General features: G+C 46.8%; 1 protein-coding gene across 3 annotated transcripts in view; it reads right to left on the bottom strand.

Annotated features, from left to right (window-relative positions):
• Positions 1-207: 207 nt before the first annotated feature.
• Positions 208-22,216, bottom strand: part of EXOC3 (exocyst complex component 3) — a 175,298-nt gene continuing 153,289 nt past the window's right edge. For all 3 annotated transcript variants that reach the window (XM_078687789.1, XM_078687790.1, XM_078687791.1), the window contains 2 exons: positions 16,100-16,227; positions 208-947 (listed from right to left, as the gene is read on the bottom strand). In XM_078687789.1, the coding sequence (XP_078543915.1) occupies positions 776-947; positions 16,100-16,227 (300 nt within the window). In that variant the 3' untranslated portion in view covers positions 208-775. The remainder of the gene's footprint in view (positions 948-16,099; positions 16,228-22,216) is intronic.

Here is a 22,216-nt window from a genome sequence, read left to right on the forward strand (position 1 = left end):
TACCGGTTTCCTCTTCTGTGTGCAAACATCTTTTCAGTATGCGAAAATCAAAACAATTAATATTGCCAATGCTTCTTGTTAAAGTGATCTGTCAAGTATGTACCATTTTTGATGTGACACTACTGATAAGAGGTCCTTTTAAACACATTTTGAATTAAATGAGATAATATGCACAGGCTACTACAACTAATGACTTAATACCAGCTCTTCTGAACAGAAAAATATTTATTGAACACTGAAATTTAACTGGTCGTGCTTCAAATACAGTCTCATTTATAAGAATCAAAAGTCCCTTTAAAGCAAAATTGCTTCAGCACAAAACAGTTCTCTGTGTATCAAATGTTTATTAGTAAATCTAAAAAATGTTTATCACCCACACAATTTAGAATACATGTTTTTGAATTTCGAAACTATTTGTTACAGCCCTTAGGAACCATAGATGTTAAAGTGCTTGTAGAAGTACATGTCATCGTTTATCAATAAGAACTCCGAGTGGTTTCAAACATATTATTTGCTAAAAGAGAGGCGAGAAATCTGCAACAAAACAACCGAGCAGTGAGCAACTTAAAGTGGCTCTCAGACAACTTAATTCCTCATGCAGCCAAGTCGCCCAAAATACTTGCACAACTAGGTTTACAAATGCAGTCAACAGTTACAGAAAAACACACAAAAGCGAAAGTACAGTCGTTGGTCCCCCCGCCACGCCCCGGCTTGGGAGGGCCTAGGTGAAGCTTGTTTTTGACACTTAGTGAGAAGAAGCTGTAGATGGCCGCAGTTACTTCAGAAGTTTTGGCACACTCATAGTGGAGACTGAAATCTCTTTGAAAATGGACACACCATTTGGATTCTGCTGGCTTGAGCGTTGGTTCAATGTTTCAATGATGGTCTGCTTCAATTCCCTGGTGGCATCCCCTCTCACCACCAGCAAAGCTGCAATGTGTTCATCCCTGAGGAGTAAAAGAAAACATTAATAATAGATAGAACAGGAAAACGTTTCTGAAAATGGTCCTAATAAAAAAGGAACTCCTCAACTTCCAGAAAATACCTCCATGGTAGTCAAATTAATCCACATTCGTTCAGGGTGCACCAAGAGAGGATGGACAGTGTTGTACCATGGCATTGTCTGTTTATTGGTGGAGGGCGGAGGACAGTCTAGGTAGCGCTCACAATATAATACCTGAGCACTTATAGGATAAAAATTATACTTTTTTTTTTGGTAGATGCTGGCGATTGACCATGTCTACACACAGTGACAAGGATATATTGGTGTGGAGGTATTTTAGAAATGAGGATGGAAGCATATCAAGCTACGGTGTCCTTCAACTCATGGTTAATTTATACAGTTCAACTACTTCCATCTTTTTATTACGGGTTGGGGCTTGTTTATGGGCTTTCTCTTGATGAGTTATTAGTGTGAACATTTTCAAAAGGATGCAACATCCTGACAAACTTTTTTTTTTTTTTTTTTGTAAACCTTTATTGGTATAGACAGGATATACAAATCTGGGCCTACAACCAAGCTGGCCGGCCATAATACGTGAAAGCAGTCAATAAGTCCAGAATGAAGTTACAGAATCAATCATAGAGGAACGTAAGCAATACAATCTTAAAAAGGGGGGAGGAGAGAGGATCCAAACGGCCAGCAAACAGGAGCAAAGAAGGTTATTTTTTATGATAGGGCGATAAGGAGCATGACAGGCTCGGCGACAATATAGAAGAATCCGGATTCCCAAATCAAACCATTGGTAACAGAAAGGCTAAAGGGCAGCCATGCAGGAATGTCAGCACTGTACATATCGGTATAAAAAAGGGGGCAGTGAACACAAGTCAGTATATAATTAAGAACAACTTGGGGGAGGAGCCAAGATGGCGATCGGAACAGTCGCATGAACGCATCGCTCTGAGATCCTTTCCTCCCCGCTTACCTATCCTGTCGATAATCCTGTTCGAGGCTTTCCGATTTCTACTACTAGAGAAAATTGCTCACTTACCGTCTGATTTTGGGGCTCCAGCGTGCGGTGGTCCCTGCGATCGGCCATTGTTTGCTGGCTGGCTTTCCCGGCCCTGACGCCGGGGCCTCGATTGCTGCGCCTGCCCGGCGGTGATCGGAGTGTTGGTGGCCCTGGTCCGGATGAGAAGCCTGTTGGTGGGAACCTGCGAGCCGAGAGCCGGGAGAGATGGAGCGGACCCACGCCCAATAGTGGGTCGCCCCGTATGCCCGAACAGTTGGTGAACCGGAGAGAGGCCGTGTGGTCCGGTTCCCCTCGGGTGGGACGCCCACTCCTGTTTATAGTCCCGTCTGGGAACCGGTGCCTGGCTCCCGGAGAGCTGCTGGGAGCGCACCCGGCCTTCTGGTGACTCTCCTTTCTTCGCCGGGCGCCGACCGCCACTGATCGGCTGTGGGTCCTGTTGCCTCTGGCGGTCATGATGGACTCGGAGGTGGAGGGGATCATGGCGGCGAACGATGTGCTCAAGATGGCGGATGACCCCTTGGAGTGTGTCCCTCCCGGAGACGGTGACAATGTTCCATTTGGGACCCCCAGACCACGGTTACTTGGGGCGGCGCTTACACTAACTCATGTGCTGATTGTGCTGGATACTCTGCGGACCGATCTGCGCTGGAAGTCCCGGGACTTGGAGTTACGGATCGCTGCCATTGTTGATCCGCCATTTTGTGGCGTAGTGCCTTCTCCCCGAGTTGGTCCCGTTGATTCTCCTCCGGTTGTTGAGCCGGGGTCCCCGGATGTGTCTCAGATTTTGAGGGAACAAATGGACCGGGCGCCGGTGCTGCAATGTTTCCCACGTCTTGTGATCTTCACTCCGTGCTGGGCAGACCTGACTTTGGACTTGGCCGCGTTGGTGATTTGCGTACTGTTGCATTCTGGCTGCCGCCATGTATCGTTGGCTACTTCTTGGTGGCTGGGGCGGTGTTGTGTGCTGATACCGCATGCCTTACCTGACTGGTATGGACTTTTTGTGTCGTACTGTCTCCTGATTGCACGGATGTTTGGCAGTTCTACTATTCACAGACGTGGCCAGGGGTGACCTTGCTTAGGTCCTGGCGGGACTTTCTCTTAGTTAATGGCGTATCCGGGACTCGTCTTGTGGACTGTTATTGATTGCACCCTGTGCGTTGGCTTTTCTCTGTATTCTCTCTGGCCTCGATCTGTAACTTTTGTTGCGGGGATGGGGGGGACCGAGTGTTTCCATCGCCGGCTCCTCTCCTCATTCTTTCTTTTTCTCCCTTTCCTTATTTTTCTTTTTTCCTCTTTTATTTCCTTTCTGTTGGGTGACTCCGGGGCGACAGACACGCTGTTAGTGGGGTAGGCCATAGCCATTACGGTGATGTAGGGTGGCGGGTGATGGTTTTTTTTTTTTATTTTAATTTGTTTTGTTCTATGGTCCCCTTTTTCCCCCTTTTTCTCCCCTTTCCAGGGGGTTGGCTATGTCTTCTTTTACTTTCCTTTCTTTATCCGGTGTCTGCACTTGCCTTTTTTACTGTCCGGGGCGGGTGGGCTTTCTACACGACGTCTTGCTACATTGCTTGCTATGGCTTGACCTTTCCTTCTGGCCCACCTTCGGTGGGCTTAGGGTATATTTGGTCCCATTACTTATTATTGATTTGATTGCATGGGGGGATATACCCCTCCCGTCTTCCTTTTTTTTGATTGTGTTGCATGACGCCTTGGTTGATATAGCCGCTGCCTCCTCTTAACATTATAAAAATGAAACCTCTTTTATCCTTGCGCGTTCCTGTGTTACGACCATGTCTTGCGGCTGTACTGTACTTGCCTCTTATCGTACACGTATAAATTGCTCTGTTTTTGATCTTCTGATTTTGCGGCCGGCCCTTGTGGTTGTAGGCCTGCGCTTGTATGGCTCTGCGTATCTGAATAAAGGTTTTCAAAAAAACAAAAAAAAAAAAAGAACAACTTTGCATCCCCACCACCCAGTAGCACATCGGAAACAGAACAAAGGGGCCGGAATAGCGACAACACCAAGACTAACCCGTCATACTAACCTTGGGAGAGAAGGAAAAAGGGAGGGAGGGGGGGGAAGAGGAAAGAAGAGAGGGAAAGGAAAACACAGACTGAAAGAGAAGAATGCCGCGCCTAAACAAGCGCCCCGTAGCAAGGAACACATAAAAGAGCGGTAATATCAGCAACGAGGAGGGCATGGGAGTCGCAATGGAAAGCAGCAGAACTACAAAAAGAATAACAGCGACATTACAGACCCCACCCCAATCATACCACGGAAGGCAAGAGCAGACGCGGCACTCCAGTAAAGAGATACAAAAGGGCCATAGAACTGAGGAAAATAAAACATCAAATAGGACCCAACCCACCCATCCCACCCAGCACCCCTGCAGAAGGCAACGGCCTACCCTCCAAACAGCGCGCCTGTCGCTCTAAACCAGAACCCGAAATGTAGTAGAGACAAGAGAGAAGAAGAATATAGAGACAAAAAAAGGGCATGAAAACAAAAGAAATAAATGGGAGGGAGGAGCAAAAGGGCAGAAGCAAATACGGTCGGCCACAGCCCTCCACCCAACCATACGATCATATTACATGTGAACCAGAACGACACAATCTCGAGCGCCAAAAAAACGTACAGGGGGGTCTCCCACAGCACTAGAAATATGAGCAACTTCGCCACAGATCTGTACACCAATAAACCACCGGGAGCCGTGCATCTCACCCCAGTCCCTTCCTAACCACAATTACCACCCACCACAGGACAGTGTGAAGTAAGCAACACGATGCGAGGCAAGCACACAATTGAAAGAGAGTACGAGCAAAACGTAGGCCAGGGAGGGCAATCAATAAGCAAGTGGGCAAAAGTTCAAATAGGCAGTTCAAATGTCTCAGCAATAGCAACAAGAGCAATAATAGACAGGAGTTCAGTCTCGCCGTTAGGAAAAGCGGGGGTTTCCCTGCAAAATAGAAACACGACCTCATCAAGGCAAAAACAGGCAGCGGTCCACCATTGTTCTCAGGCACCCGGGGAGGATCGGATCCCCGCACGACATCCAAGTCCCCAAACTCCAAACATCGGAGAGCAGGAGGTTCCAAATCCACCGGCCAACAAACCCGTCGATGGATAGCGACAGTAACCCTCGTAGCGACCGAGGGAGGCGAGGCAGTGGCATCACTGAGACAAGAGGGGACCATGAAGGAGCGTTCACCCAAGATGGCGGTGGAACGAATCGAGTCTCCCGGAGCACCGGGGGCCAGGGCCGCGCGTAAGGATCGTAAGGCATCAAGAACGTCTCCAATCGTAGGCTCACGCACACACGTCCAGGCCCCCGTGCAGTCCAGCAACCCAAGTCCGTCATCACGAGGAGACCCACAGCACAGGTCGTCGGCAGCCATTTTGTGAATTCAGCCTCATCACCACCCTCCGCGATTCTCGGAACAGTTCACAAATGCGGGCATTTACAGATTTCCGGGGGGTCCCAGCAATGGCAGCCTCGGTGAAAAAAAGGATAGTCGCCCAAGGCGGGGGGCCGTCTGCAGTATCGCTGGCGCTCCTCTCAAACAGAGTCCGAGGACGAGGGTCCAGGGTCGATGGAAGGAGCAGCGGCGGGGGGACCCCTTCACACGATCAGTCCACGGAGCACCGCGCCCCGCACCAGCCTCACGGCCGTCAAGGCGGGCCCGGATCAGGGTCACCGGGATATTCTCACAACGGCTCTCACCATTGGCGCAGTCTCTCGGCCACCACAACGCCAGGCCGGATCCGATAGGCGAGGCCCCGGTCTCAACACCACGAAGGCCCAGGTCCCTTCGGGGGGCACAACTTCGGAACCGCAGCACGCCGGAGTCTCCAGGCCAAACGGTGAGTAAGAGCGGAACGTTGCGTTGCTATTTCTTCGGAATTGTGTCGTCTCTGGGCAGGATATGCAACAGGATATGCGAGTCAGGCCAGAGGGCTGACGGAGCCGAGCTACAAGGCGACCATTACGCTCGCGAGCTTGGCTCCTCCCCCATCCTGACAAACTTGATGTAATATGTTTTAATATTCTACAATTTATGTAGATTCATTAAGTTTATGTAACGCATAATTCAAGAAGTACAAAGCCAATAAAGTATTGTTAAGAAAATAATCTATCTCCACCCTACCCACCTGATCCCTGCTTGGCATCACAAGATGAAGGGACCCATCAAGGGATTGGCAAGGTGCAGAGCGGAGGGTGCTGAATTTTTCTGAACATGTGTTAGATCTGTTTCTTTTCTAGGAACAAGGTGAGGATAAGGTTTAGTCCTTGACAGGAAGGAACGCCTCAACGAACCATGAGGTGTGCTGGCTGGAACCACTGACTCACCCAAAGGTATATGTGCTCAGAATGTAAATTTGCTTATCTTAAGTTCTTGCTCACCCAGTGAAAGCACAAATGCGTAAAAAAATATACACTAGACCTTAGCATCACTGCATGAACAAGGGATCTTTTATGGTATGCAGCGACAGACTTCATGGCATAGAGATGGGCGATTGTGCTCCAGAATTTTCTGACCCAGCCATGACATGGGAGACCATATTCCTTGACAGGCGCAGATATTTGGACAATGGAACTTCCTAGACTGGATAAACACTTTCAAAAGGTCTCTCATTGGACAAACTCCATATTTCATAGGAAGTAGGCCTTATCCACTAAATATGGAAAACTTTTCACAGGAATAACATCAATAAGAAAGAAGAGTTTTGAAACCACTGTATTTTTTTAAATATACAAGTACCAGGTGAGGTAGTTCACAGGAAAAGTGTTTTATGACTTGTTTATAACACCGCCCCACCGACTAATCTGCTTCAAACATTATCAGAAAATGTTTTCATTAGGTATAGACTTGGAATGTTTTGTGCAATTTGGTTGGCGATGGGAGAGTTATATGGGCCCCCAAAAGATACTTTTCTCTTTTCAAGGTTGCATATGAAACTTTTAGTCAAGACTGTAGACAAAAATAAACCTGATGAATCAATTTCAATCTTAGCATGAAAACAAAGGTCACTAACTTCTGTGTTCCTTTCAGAGATTAAAATACGGCAACAAGACAAAACCTCAATTTGGCAGCTCATAACAGAACAGCCACTCCCCAATAGCCCTCAGCTGTGGGTTTCACGTGAAACACAGCTCAGTAGCCCTGGCAGTGTATTCTGGTCAATGTGGTCCATATTTTGCAAAGTTGCAATTCAGTCAGTGAAGCAAAGCTTGAAAACTATACATAAATTCCAATATTTTAGCATGATAATTATTAATTTCTTCAAATCTTTCATTTTCGGGGGGCGTGGCTAGCGACCAGCCAAGATGGCCGCAGTCTGAGGGAGCTCTGTGACTGAAGAGCACTCCTCCACCGATCCGACCATTAATCCGACACCACTGCAGTTGCTGAATAGCGGTATCAGAAGCGGCAACCCTTCTGGTGCAAGTAGATCCCGTCCGTGTCCCTGTACGTGGTCGGACCGAAGAGCTGCGCCGCTGGCAAGACTGCGGCCTGGTTTGGCGCCATAAGCCGGGGACTCTCGTAAGTGAGGGGCCGGCGGGAACAGAGCACCGCAACAGACACTGCCTCCGGCGGGCAATCAACTGCCTGGAGGACAACGGCGGAAGCGCTCGCAAACCATCGGCGCACGTAGACGTCCCGCTCAACCCTACCGCTTGATCAGACGGTGAAGAATATACGGCGGGCGGCGAACTGGTGATAAGGGCGGCCTCGGGGGTGGAGAACGCTACAACGCTACAACAGTACAGACGGAAAGCACACTGCCCGCCTAAGCTGGTGTAATCCAGCCCTCTACAGAACCGCAGTGACTCCAAGCGGATGCAACACCGCTACACACGAACTATACACTGTGGGAAAATACTGAAGACCACTAGCATTGCTGCAGCGTGAGGGGCCATAGCCGTAGTAGCCCTCCCATTGATCCCCGGAGGGCAGAAGTTACACCGAGACGTCGACTACGCTGATTCCGGTCTACTAGCCCGGTGAGTGCAGGGACTGACGATCTGATATAACATTTGGTGGAAGATACTCTGCGCAACCCGACCGCCAGGCTACGTATCTATCCTAAGAATTCCAAAATGAGTGGTAGGGGAACAAGAGGCCACCAGGTCTCGAAATTGGACAAATTCCTTTACCATAAAGACCCACAGGATACTGCGAAAGGGGAGACGCCGCGAACACCGCCCCAGCACACAGGTGATACGAATAATACCGACAAGATCACCCTCCATGACATCATGGCGACGCTAAAATCAATGCAATCCTCTATGGGCACAATATCAACGGATGTATCGTTGATTAGAGCGGACTTTGCGAAAATGTCAGACCGTCTCGTGGAGGTGGAGAAGACGACTACTGAGCTGGTGGGAGACACAACAAACCTGCAGCGAAGAGTTCAAAGGCTAGAAGACGATAATGCCACACTGAGGGCCAAGCTGGACGACCAAGAATGTCGCTCGAGACGTAATAACGTGCGCCTGATTGGTGTGCCAGAATCTGAAGGCGGTCCGGCCCTAGACTTATACGTCGGAGACCTTATACACAACCAGCTCAAACCCAAAGGACTGTCGAAATATTTCCCGGTGGAGCGAGCCCACCGGGTACCCGGAGGAAAGCAGAAACCAGGGGCTCCACCGCGACCCATCTTGGCCCGCATCTTCAACTTCAGAGACCGGGACGCCATTCTGCAGGCAGCACGCACACACCAACCGCTAAAAATTGATAACTCTGAGATAAATCTCAACCCGGACTATACAGCGGCCGTAGCTCAGCAACGAAGAGGCTTCATGGATGTAAAAAGGAACTACAAGCTCGGGAACTCAAGTACTCCATGCTTTTTCCAGCAAGGCTCAGAGTCGAATCGGAAGGAAAGACATGGTTCTTCGAATCGCCACGAGAAGCCCAAGATTGGCTAGAAGGATGGAGACCGGCGAAGGGACCCAGGAATCGCGACCAGCAACGGAACAAAGGCAATAGAAGCCCTCAGGAATTCAACGAGGCTGAATAGACTCGGACCTTCACACACAGGAAGTTGCGGCTTGCATCCACCAACTTGATGTTGTTTATTGGACTAAGACGTCTACTTACTCCCTCCCTTAACTGCGAGTTACATCGGATACGTGGGGAGACGGAGGGACCACTAACCGGCAGTTGCGGATAGCTGGACAGGGTAAGACTCCGGTCACACAAGAAGGGACTCCTGCAGGTAGGACTATTGATTACAATCAGCACTGCATGGATACCAACAGAGGGGGGGGGGGGGGGGGGGGGGGGGGGGGTTCGTCAGAGGCCACAGAAGTCTCAGCCCCACGAACAATATCCATGAGTTGGGACTGTAAGCACTCTGCTCAGTTGGGGAGGTGGAAAGGTTCTCATCCACTGGGCAGGGTGGGGGGTACGGGATTTACACATTTTGAGTTTGGTTTGTTTTTGTTATTGTTACCTGTTTCTAACTTGGCTGGTTTTTCATAGGTGCACACACCACACACTACGGTCCCTATCAATACACTCAGGCAGGTTGCCTCGAGAGAGAGGCGAGGCCAATCGGCACGCCTGCTTCTCCCGGTCATACACTGCGCCCAACCGATGGGGCGGTTGGTAGGCGCCATGGACTACACTCCTGGAGTTAGCATGCACCGGGCTTCAGCCCGGGTACAGAACTCGGTAGTACTGATTCACCTACACACCGGATACTATGGCAGATTGCGAACACCTGGCACTTGACCCTCAGTCGCAACCACTGATCTCCCCTCCGCTGACTATTGTATCATGGAACGTAAACCGGGCTGGGTCACAAAATTAAACGGGGGCTGGTCCTGCAATACTTAAAAAGGAAAGCGCCCACTTTGGTTCTATTACAAGAAACACACCTGGCAGGGACGGCCTGTAAGGCTATGAACCGTTGGGGGTTCAAAATGGTCACACACGCTGAGTTCTCCTCCGGCTCCCGCGGAGTAGGCATCCTTGTCCAAAGAAATGCTCCACTGATGATCAACCACACATGGACTGATGACCAGGGTCACTTTGCGGTCAGTTGCCAATGGGAGGGGGGGACCTACAATATACTATCGGTATATGTCCCCCCGCACTACACCAAGGGACCTTCCATGACCTGGGGAAGCTACTACTAGAACTTCCGGAGGGAGAAATAATCATGGGGGGTGACTTTAATGCAGTATTGAACCCAGCGATAGATCGACAGCCTCCGCGAGAGGCCACCAGACCTAACCACCTCTTTAAAGATTTTTTGAACGCCTTGGGGCTGGTAGATATGTGGAGACTTAAACACCCAAATGACCGCCAATACACATTTCACTCAGGGGCCCATAACAGCCTTTCCCGAATAGATTATATGTTGACATTAGCGGTCCCTCCTGAGCGGATAACGTCCTTAGAACACCTACCAAAGGTGATATCAGACCACTCCCCAGTCCAACTCACCTATACAATACAACCCACTAGACGACAACGGATATACCCAGTATATCCGGGCTATTTAAAAAACCACACAATAGCCAAAGCATTGAAAACCACAACCACACAGTACTTTGATGAAAAAGTAGAGTCCGTAGGCTCGCCATCAATCCTTTGGGAGGCGTACAAGGCAGTGATCAGGGGACAAGCCATCTCTAGTATCACTAGACACAAGGGGGTCCAAAAAGCAACCATTGAGTCGCTAGAAACGGAAGTCGAGAAGGCAGAATTAGCCCACGCCTCGGACCCCTCGGAGGCCAGGGCACATACACTGGCCCTGGCTTCCCAGGAATATAGGGCATATGCAGAGGAAACGGCAAAAACTAGACTCACTGACACTCTCCATAGGGTCTACGAGTTAGGCGATAAGACAGGGAAAATGCTCACATGGATTGAAAGGAAGGACAGAGCAGATAGATGGGTAGCCAAATTAACACTCCCAGATGGCACATACACAACCTCTCCTTCCGAGATAGTGGAAGAAATGGCCACCTATTATGAAACAGTATACACTGCACGAGGCGGGGTGACAGAAGACGATAGTATGAACTTCCTCCAGGACGTACCCCTTACCACTCTATCGCAGGAAGATGCACAAGCTCTTGAGGGCGAACTAACAGGAGAAGAATTGGGGAAGGCCCTAGCAGCCTTACACACAGGCAAAGCAATGGGACCGAATGGTTTACCTGTAGAACTGTATAAAGCCATGACGCAACAGATCATCCCACACATGGTTCCTATGTATAATGATTGTTTAGCTCGGGGCACACTTACGGAGGATCAACGCTTAGCCACTATAGTCACAATACACAAACCGGGTAAACCACCTGAGAAGACGTCCTCATATAGGCCAATTTCACTAATGAATGTGGATGCGAAAGTCCTAGCGAAACTATTGGCATTGCGCTTACAGCCACACCTTACAACACTGGTACACCCGGACCAATCGGGCTTTATGCCCGGGCGAAACACGTCCCTTAATTTGCGACGCCTTAATGTAGTGTTGCACCGTATCCCACTGATCCAAGAAGACGCAGCCATTCTATCCCTAGACGCCACTATGGCGTTTGACCTGGTAGAGTGGCCCTTCCTTTTTGCGGTACTCAAAACAATGGGATTCGGGCCCAAGTTCTGTGGCTGGATCAAATTACTCTATACAGCACCCCTGGGGCAAGTAGTTGCTAATGGCCATATATCGCGTACAATCACGCTGGGTCGCGGAACGAGGCAGGGATGCCCACTATCCCCACTCCTATTTGCACTAATATTAGAACCCCTGACGGTAAAAATCCGCTCCGAACCCACGATCCGTGGGATTACATGGGAGGCGGTTTGGGAAGACCGCATCTCCCTCTACGCCGATGATGTCCTAATATATTTAATGTCCCCCTCCTCATCCCTGGCAGCACTGATGGCCGTACTCGAGACCTACGGAGAAGTGTCAGGATACACGATTAATTGGACCAAATCGCTTTTATATGTATTGTATGGCCAGATACCCACTCTGCCTCCTGCATGCACCCTACAAACTGTGACCAGAGAGTTTAGATACCTTGGAATATGTGTCACCCCGCAGGAAGTGATCTTTATGGAAGAAAATTTACTCAAACCTCTACAGAGGTTAAAATCGGATGTGACACATTGGCGCTCCCTCCCACTGACACTGTTGGGAAGGGCAGCACTGTTCAAGATGCTTTCACTCCCTAGGTTCCTCTATGCGTTGCAAAACACTCCATTTCCGGTCCCTCTCACATATTTTAAATCAATTGACGCAGAAATCTCCTCACTACTATGGGACGGAAAACCAGCCCGCATAGCGCACTCCAAACTAATCCGTAGCTGGTACGACGGGGGGATCTCCCTGCCGAGTGTTAAACTATATTACTGGGTAGTCAATCAGTGGTTACACGCTCCACAACATGATCCAGCCTATAGCCTCAATAGGGCTATGCTTCCTCCAGACCAGCTGATGAGAGCACTTTACACGAACAAACGGCGCCATACATTCACAGGCCCTTCGGCCCACACAGTTAAGATTTGGCATACAGCACAGAGGGCCCTGGGATGGGAGGGAGTACTCACATTGGCTACGCCGCTCTGGGATACACGTCGCCTTGGTACCTTGGCAAATACTAAGGGATTCAGACAGTGGGACCTCATTGGTATCTCCAAAATAGGTGACTTGTGGAAACGGGGGGAGATCGTCCCATTCATAGCTCTGCAAGTAAAGTATGGAATGGCAGATACCGAACACTATAGATACGCCCAAATCAAACATGCGCTGCGGGGGGCCGTCCCACCGGGCACGACACTTGCCGAATCCTCACCCCTGGAGGATAGACTCCTCACTGACCACCTTGACAAGAAAGCGATCTCACTCACATACCGCAAACTGATAAACAACCTCCCGAACCCCACGGTGGTTCTACGCAGCAAATGGGAGGTGGAACTGGTAGACATAAATGACGAAGATTGGTTGTATGCTCTGGCATCGGCGAGAGAGGCCTCCATACCATCTCGGCTAAAACGAATACAGTTGAAAATACTGCACAGAATATACTATTCCCACACGTTGCTACATAAGCTAGGTCACACCGCAGAGCCTGAATGCCTGCGGGGTTGCGGATCCCCGAGAACATTCTTTCACATACTATGGGATTGTCCAAGAATACAAATGTATTGGGCCAATATTATGTCCGATATTTCTGAAGCAAGTGAAATAGAACTGCGACCAGAACCAAGGTGTTGTCTGTTAAATATCTGGTCACCTACAGATCTGAATCGAGGGCTGCTGACCTGGGCGACACTGGGCATGGCCCTTGCAAAGCGGAACATTGCTAGAAAGTGGGGTTCTGGACTGCTACCCACGAGCACACAATGGGGGAGAGGTATGGATGCAGCAATGGTGGCGGAAAAAGCTGTATACGAACACAGGGGCTGCCCCAAGAAATGGTCCAAGATCTGGGGGAAATGGAACGATTACTGGGGAAACATATGTGAACCTCCGCAAGAAACGTCTGAACTTGAAGCAAGCCCATGATGGGGAACACTTACAATATGGACGGTGTACTGCATGTGTATTGGGGTATGTTGGGAGGGGAGGAAGGACTACTATTATTATTTCGATGTCTGTGGTCGCAAGGGGGAGAATTTAGGTTACATAGAGTCTGGGGGTCGCCCATGAAAGGGGGACATTCCGACGCTCCAATCATCTAATGCCTACAAATGTGTTGTAATGTGAACTAACAGATGTTGCTATCTAACTGCTATGCTGACTTTTATAAGCAAAAAGATTTATTCTATGTCTGTACATGCCGGAAATAATGAATACTGCATGTTGTGTAAATTTTTGGAAAACCAATAAAAACTGTTTAAAAAAAAAAAATCTTTCATTTTCCAAGCCCAGACACATGTTTTGCTGTTCAGTGGAGCACAGAGCACCAAACTTGGTTGCAACATAACACTTAACTCCTTGCCCGCGGCCGAAATTCCGCTCCTGTGCTGGACATTACGATCGCGGGCGTGGTCATGACGGCCCCTAGCCGTCATCAGCACACGAGCACTGTGTGCCATGACGGCTGGGGGCCGTCATCAGCATGGAATGGGTTAAAGACCAGTGGTGTCTTAACTGCTCATCAAACAATATTTTATTACATGGATCATCTCCCGCTGGGTACAGCTACTGGTCGCTGGAACGATTTGACGTAAAAAATAAAAAACCAGGAACCTACATTTGGCAGCACTCAGAACAGGGCGCGGCAGGCGCTCCCAAATAGCCTTCAACTGTGGGTTTCAATGGAAACACGACCCAATAACCCACACAGTGCATTCTGCTCAATGTGGTCCATCTTGTGCAAAGTTGCATTTTATCCAGCGAAACAAACCTTAAAAACTATTTATTTCCTCTAATATTTCACTTTCTTAACATGATAACTATTCATTTCTTCAAAACTTTAATTTTCTTAGCCTCAGACATAGGTTTATCCTCTTCATAAAGCAACAAGGGTTTACAAGTATGTGGCAGTGGACACAAACTGAAATTGAAATCTACACTGGCCATTTGATTGGCTACCCAGTGAATATCTTTCACTCCAACAGCCATTTAGAGGTCTAACAGACAAGGGTACCGTTCACAGTACACAGCCTAAGGCAAAGCACTGTGCTAGAACAAAGTGAAAATAACCTGTGAACACTGTAGGCAGGTGCACTGCCCAGAGTACAGGGCACCAGGCAATGACTAGTAGAGTGCAGATACTGATCAAAATATATTACTACAATACCCAAGAAATTACCCGACACAACTTTGGTAAAGGGACGTTATGAATGTCCAATGAAATAACATACTAGGTAGTGTTAAACAGACTTACAAGCTCCCTGAAATTTTTCAGTGAAAAGAGTGCAATGGTAAGGAAGCAAAAAAACTGAGAATTTAGCTTGTTATGATTTGAAACAGTTACTCCCCAAGACTTTACAACCCCACTCAAAATCACAAATGACATTGTTGATGACATTTGCCGGTAATAAAAATGCACATGCTATCTATGGTGCATGCTCTACTCATATCAGTACTGTACATGCTATTCGAATGTGTGCAATATGCCCTGGTATATAGTATGTTCAGGACATGGGGAAACAGAAGTCCTGTTTATGTGTTTGCGTTATACCGTATTATGCTGTGGGCACAAGCATGGTCAGAGGACACATGCTACTTTAAGGGGTAAACACAGGATATCTGCCCTACTGGCCAGTATGTACCATATTATGGGCATGGGTGAAGGCACTGTGCTCCTGTGTGTACAACCACAGAGCATGAATAGTTTAGACAGAAAATCTGTTTCATGATATTGGAAAGTTTGAAGAAAAAATAGTATTCCCTCAATAAATATCAGCACTGACACCCCAATGGCAATTATAGGAAAGTCATTATGAATTCATCCGTCACACTAGAAAAGCTAAAGAAAGAAATGAATTTCCTATCCGCGAGCCCTAAAACTATACTATTGTTTTGCAGCTTGAGACTATCCTAGATTCACAGGTTGTGCATTATTCCACCAGTTTGTGTTTGGCTTTGAAAATAATCTTTTTGTTCTAATGTTTTGTGCAATGATGATGGGCAAAGTCTGTAGGACTCAAGATTATATTGACCCGAAGCCCGCACGCCCTGTATTTTCGACATCTTCAGATTCTGTTGTTGGGGCAGGAAGCTTTTTTTAAAGCGTTTATTTTAAACAATTCAGCCTTTTGGGAATGTAACTGCTTTGTTGCCATGCAGTTGAAACAGAATGTGATAGCTTTAATGTTAGGAGACAAAGAGGGACCAATAAACATCAATGTTGGACCGCACCAAAAATGCTCTAGCGCCTTTGAACATGTTTTCTTACAGAACTAGCTGTCCACGCACAAAAATATTGCACAGGCACAAGTAAAGTATAAACTGGAAGGTTAACGTTTTTGAACTGTTTGACAGTTCCTCAGTCACAACTGTTAGCCCTAAAAAAACGAAGATCGTTGGAAAACCACGCTCAAAATTACTTTAGGGCGGCCCACTTAGCTAAAAGCAGATTTATGTTTTAATAGCATAAGACTCCAGAGACTGAGCTATATGGTGAGACCTCTGAGGACATTACCTGATGTCAGGATATTTACTGACAAGTGTTGAGACTTCCAGGTATAACAATGATGGATCTGTCAGTTTCAGTACTTCAGCAATAGCTGTGATCGTGTCGCAAAGCCTGTCTGTGTCTTCATCAAATCCCTATTGGAACAAATTCAAAAAGAAAATGTTTTAATCAACACCATTTCCCTCTCTCCCAAAATTGATGGCGAGTTAGCAAAGTGATCCTCAGTAAAATCACTATGGTTTTCAACATCAAAACCACTTAAGCTTTGCATTCCAGTTAAAACTTTATTAGAAGACAATAAAAACCTACTAGAAAATGGTGGAAACCTTTTTCAACAATAGGATACTACGTATTAATGGTATCCTTTTAGAAAAGCAAATGAATACGTGAATCAGTTACATTGTTTTCTAAGGAAGTATAAAACTAGCACTATTAGCAAAGAGTAACACAAATCAGTTGCCTCAGAAGCACCCTTCACAATCTTGTTTGGTCACATGTTTTTTAAACTAGATAACATATTTTTTTTTAAATATTTGTATTCGTGTTTTCCTATTAGTACAGTGAAACCATTTTGAACATATACATGAAATTAGGCACAGTATCTTATAACCAGAAACATTTTCAAGTATTATACAGTCACAAGTATGCATTTTTCCAACAGCGGAGAGCAGACTTTTCACAGTTCTTTTTGGGTCCGCGGACCTACTCCGAATCTGAACTACTATCCTCATGATCCGATGGCAGTTCACAAATATTACCTCTATAAACATTCCACGCCCCCCAAATTTTCTTCCATTTTTTGGGGCAGCCCCTGCTGTTTCTGCTATCACGGCCGCATCCATGTCCCTACTCCATGCCGCTAATGTAGGTCCTTCCACTCCCCCCCACCTCTGCGCTATATTTCTCTTAGCCACCATCATACCCAGTGTTGCCCAGCTCTGCCCTGAACGTGTAAGATCATTGGGTTCCCATATATTTAGTAAGCAACGCCTGGGTTCCGGTAGTAGTGAGACCCCCTCTGATTGAGACATAGTTCTTAACACCTGTGTCCAGTATTCAGCTATTCTGGGGAACTCCCATATGGTGTGGTAAAAAGTCCCTTCTTCACCACATCCCCTCAGACAGTAGGGATGTTCTATCCTTCCTATTTTATGTAAGGTGCTTCTAGTGTAGTAGGAGCGGTGTAATATGCGCAATTGTACCAAATGGAGACGCGAGGGAATGCCTACATCTTTTGGGGATGCTAGTGCCTCCTGCCATTCCGATTCATCAACCTCACCACAATCCTGATACCATTTCTCCTGTAGGGTTCCCGTCGGGTCAGGCAGATTATTCACCAGCTTACGGTAGATTAGGGAGGTCGCCTTATTTGGCATGTAGTCAATTAACAATCTGTCCTCCAGAGGGGACGCCTCTGGGACTTCTGAGTCAGGTGGCAGTGCTGTCGTTAGGGCGTGTCGTATCTGTACGTATCTGTACATTTCAGAGGGGGCTAAGTCGTATTGCTGCCGTAGTGTATCAAAGGAAATCACTTCTCCTTTCTGCCACATGTCTCCAATCGTTGATATCCCGATAACATCCCAACGATCAAAACCTTTGCTGTGTCTAAGTGTCCCTAGCCGCTTTGTGTCCCACAGTGGAGTAAGCTGAGTTAGTACCCCCTGCCACCCCAACTTTGCTTGAGCCGCATGCCACAGTACAAATGTGTGTCTTAGGGGTCCAAACTTTGTTAGTGATAATTTTTTATCGTAGATGGGAGCCAGCATACCTGTCAGGCTGAGCTGCTCTCTGTCGGCCTTTAATGCCGGTTCGGATTGCGGAAGATGTATCCATTGATTAATTACTTTTAATTGCGCTGCCCAATAATAAAGGTTTATGTCTGGAAGCGCTATTCCACCATCATACCAGCTGCACACCAACTTGGCCTGTGCTATACGCGCCGGCTTATGGCCCCACAGTAGAATGGAGACCTGCGCCGCAATTGCTTTAAAATAGGAGGCTTGCACTGGGTAAGGTGTGTTTTCCAAAATATACAAAAAGCGGGGCAAAGACATAATTTTAAAAAGCGCTGCCTTTCCCAGCAGGGACAACGGTAGAGACTTCCAGTGCTGTATGTCTCGCTTGAAACGTTCTAGCGGCGGCTGTAAATGCATTTTGTAAAAGTCGTCAGAATTGGCTGTGATATAGACCCCCTAAGTATTTAAACGTGCTTTCCGCAGTCTGTAACGGACAGCCGTCCGGAAGGCGCGGTGGCGGGCCATGAAGCACGTACATGGTGGATTTAGACCAGTTGATATAGTGTACCCGGATGCCGTACCCGGATGCCCGTCCATAAGCCGTGCAGACATCCAAAAGAGTGATGATGGAGCGTCTAGGGGAGGCAAAATTCAGCGGGATATCGTCGGCATACAGGGAGATTTTATCCTCCCAATTATCAGCCCATTTGAGGCCGCTGATTGTTGGTTCCCAATGTATCCATGCCGCCAGAGGTTCTAGTACCAGGGCAAATGGTAGTGGCGATAACGGGCAGCCTTGGCGCGTGCCCCTAGCCAGGGGAAAGTCTACCGAGATATGGCTATTAGCTGTGACATGTGCCATGGGTTTAGTGTAGAGTAGTCTAACTCATGCACAGAACTTTGGACCGAACCCCAGGTGGTGTAGCACCGCGAAGAGAAAGGGCCAATGGACCATGTCGAACGCCATATGCGCATCCTAGATAACATATTTTTGAACAAAGGTGCAAGATCAGTGCAATCAAAGGTCATCGGTTCAACGGTTGTTTGAGCAAATAAAGGTATTTGCTGATGGACCTTGCTTGAACATTTCACAGTAACAGTGCACGAGAATTGTGCTAATTCATTCGTACTGAAGAAAACAATATTCCTAAACTAGGTTAATGATAACTCACCTACAAACTTTATGATTCCCAGGCATAAATGGGAACTTGGTCTCAAGTAAAATGGTCACCAGCTGTGCAGGATTTCTTTACTTTGCAATTTGCTGACCCCGTTCATATCCCCTTTTTCTGGAACAGTCATGCACATTTGAGGTGAACTCATTTAACCAGTTTTAAACTTATTTATGTGCATTATATGCTTGTAGTATGCACAATACCCTCCTGCATACTTCCACATTTTGATCTTAAGTCTAGGGCCTTTTGGGTTTTTAATGCTTGAGGTGCTTGGAGACTCTTTTTGGTAAAACAAGTTCTCACTAGTAATTCTGTTTTGAGATTTTCACAATTCTTCTTAAAGTCTGGTATAGATTACAGATGTTCTCAATCTAACAAGTTCAGTAGATTTCTTGCATGTCAAAATTAGGTGAGAGGAGCAGCCTTACCTGTTCTGAGTAAGCATCTGAGCATGTCAAAATATACAGACAGCTATTACTGATTTAGATCTATACCCAATAAAAAAGGCACACAAAGCAACCAGAAAGAATGCTCGTACTACCCAACTTTTTATGCAAAGAGTAGGCCGAGTCTGACGAGGGAATACAGCAGTGATTTTTATTCTTTATTTAAATAATTTGCTACAGGATCTAAGGGTGTCACTTAGGCATATCCCTATAATTATTATTGCATTGAGTGTGATTGAAAATAACCTAGTGGCAAACACCACCGAAGCAGTAGAGACAGCACAGCGCCTCAATTTTTATGTTAGAATAGGAAAGCCCTACTATTGTTGATAATAAGGCAGATGTTATGTGTATTAAGGTTTTATTCTTATAACATAATATCATTTAACATCTTCACATATACTTAGGCAGTAGACTGTTGGTAATCACCTACCACACAAACATCGCTTTTCTGATGGCCTTAAGCCATCCCTTATCTGACCCAGATGCCACATCATCTTTTGCTTTTCCCAATTATCTTCAGTCTCCAAATGTTATGCTTATCATGTCTTCTCTTCAACAATTCCAAAGTTGACCAAGCAAAGATCTCTCAACCTCTATGTAGAGGTTACACTGTTACAATCTCTTGCCAGAAGGAACAGGACTCCTTATTCTGGGAACAGCTTTTCATTTAATAAATCTGATTTTGACGTAAGCACAGTGGCATACCACCTTCCTGAATTTGTGAAATATACTCCCAAACAATTACTATTTTTTAAAATAGAGGCCTCATTAAACCTCATTTCATAATTACTATTTCGCTTCTCACAATCTCTTTACATTTTGCAACATTTATCTAATTCTTCGTGCATTTGCTCTCAAAGCAGGCATGCAGCCCTGCCAAGTGCCACGCATCGCAGGTTAGCTGAATTATTTAAGTGCAGATTCTCGCATCACCGCACTGAAATGCAATGTCACGCCAATTTAGTATTGCCTCTCTGCCTTCACGTTTCCTCTAGGTGCTTTCAACAGCATTGGATCTGTTGTTGCGTGGTTGAGGAGAGATGAGATACTAGCAGCATCTCGCTGTTTGGGGTCTCCCTGCCCTTCACTACTACATTTAAGTCCTGGGGCAGTTGCGATTTTATTATGGTTTTTTTTCTTGTCCCTTGCAAAAGAAAAAACACCTAATCACACATATTGCTTTAATGGGTATTTTTTCTCAATCTGCTCAAAGCTCGTATTTAGTATAATATTATTTCTTACGTCAAAACATCCAGTTTAGATTGAGATAATTTTACACTGCTCGAAGTATTTTTAGGTCGAGACTGGGCAGAGCATGCGCTGCTCTGAGAGGCATGCTGTATTCATGTATAGACTTGAAGTTCTGCCCATTTCCCGCCCATCTTTTCAAATGGCTTCCATTACTGTCCTTTCTAAATCCTTGCTTTTCATTCGTGAATAGGCTTAGTGGTTCCTACTTGTTACCGCCTTGTCTGCATTTGTAACCATCCATGAGGACAGGACTTTTTACTTCTGTTGTTATACCCTCTGCTTTACGTACTCTGAGAGCACTATTTTCTTTAATGATACAGCGCTGCCTCTTTAAAGCAGGCTTTAGCGTGGCAACCCTTGTTTTTCATTTTCTTCAGCTCGGCGCCACTTTCATTATTTGTTTTCAGTGGGCCATGAGCTTATCGTTTTACATTGCGGCCCATACACACCACCCCTGGGATGCTTCCCTTAATAAACCATTACGGGCCCTTCTCGTTTTCATTTTGAGCGCTCCATGCACGCTTTCGCTTTCATATATATATATTTTTTTTTAAGAGGGCCATGGGCTTTCCGTTTTGCATGGCGGCCCGCACACACCACTCCCATCCATGCCCTTCTTGCAGCTTGTGTTTTTATCTGACGCTGTGTCCGCTTTATGGCGTTTCCTGCAGGGTGCCTTTGTTTTCTTTCGCACAGCTTATCCAACTCGCTTAATTAAATTTCAGTTGGTGTTAGAGGTCCTGTGCGCTGTTTTCACATTCCACGGCAAGAGCACTGTCCTGAAAACTACTCCCTCCTGCCCCATGGCCTGAAAGCATGGCGGGCCCTCACTATGTTGCGCTCCCCGCTCACATTTAACCCTTACAAAACTGTTCGCTTTACTTTTACTTTTGAAACTAACCGCAGTAATATGATATTGAGCGAAGGTACTTTATTTATAACCCAAACTGACACTCTTGTTTCGTACTGCACTGATATTTAAAAAGTGCATAATGCCTTTCTATGTTTTACATTTTTTTATTCTGTTCAGCTAATGCCTTTCTGTGTTTTAGATTTTTTATTGTTCTGTTCGACTGAAAGCTCCACCCTTTGCCCTGCATGCTCGCTGGGATGGGGGAGCCTAGGGTTCACTTTTTGATTGAGCCCGCCTCTTTCACAAAAGTTGTGGAGTTCAGCGAACGCCAGGCGGGATTGAGCTGACAGATCATCTGTGTGCCTTAAGGCATTATGAAGTTGCAGTGGGAGTTGAAGGCCATTACCCTTATGCTGCCGACCTTCTGCAGCAGAAACCGAGGCATAGGCACTGTCCATCGGCAGACAGCTTCACCAGAGCAAGTCCGGGGCCAGCAGTGCTCCTGTTACTTGATGATCTGCGCACTTAAGAAAAAGGCGGGGTCCAAGTACAAAGTAAGGGCTTGGGTCTGCTGCAGCTTGTGCAGACCTGTGAGGGGTGGGGCGAACCAGCAGAGACATTGTATACGTTTACCAACAAGCATTTGTAATGCAATAGGT

The sequence above is a fragment of the Lissotriton helveticus genome, chromosome 4_1, assembly GCF_964261635.1.
Source record: "Lissotriton helveticus chromosome 4_1, aLisHel1.1, whole genome shotgun sequence".
NCBI lineage: Eukaryota > Metazoa > Chordata > Amphibia > Caudata > Salamandridae > Lissotriton > Lissotriton helveticus.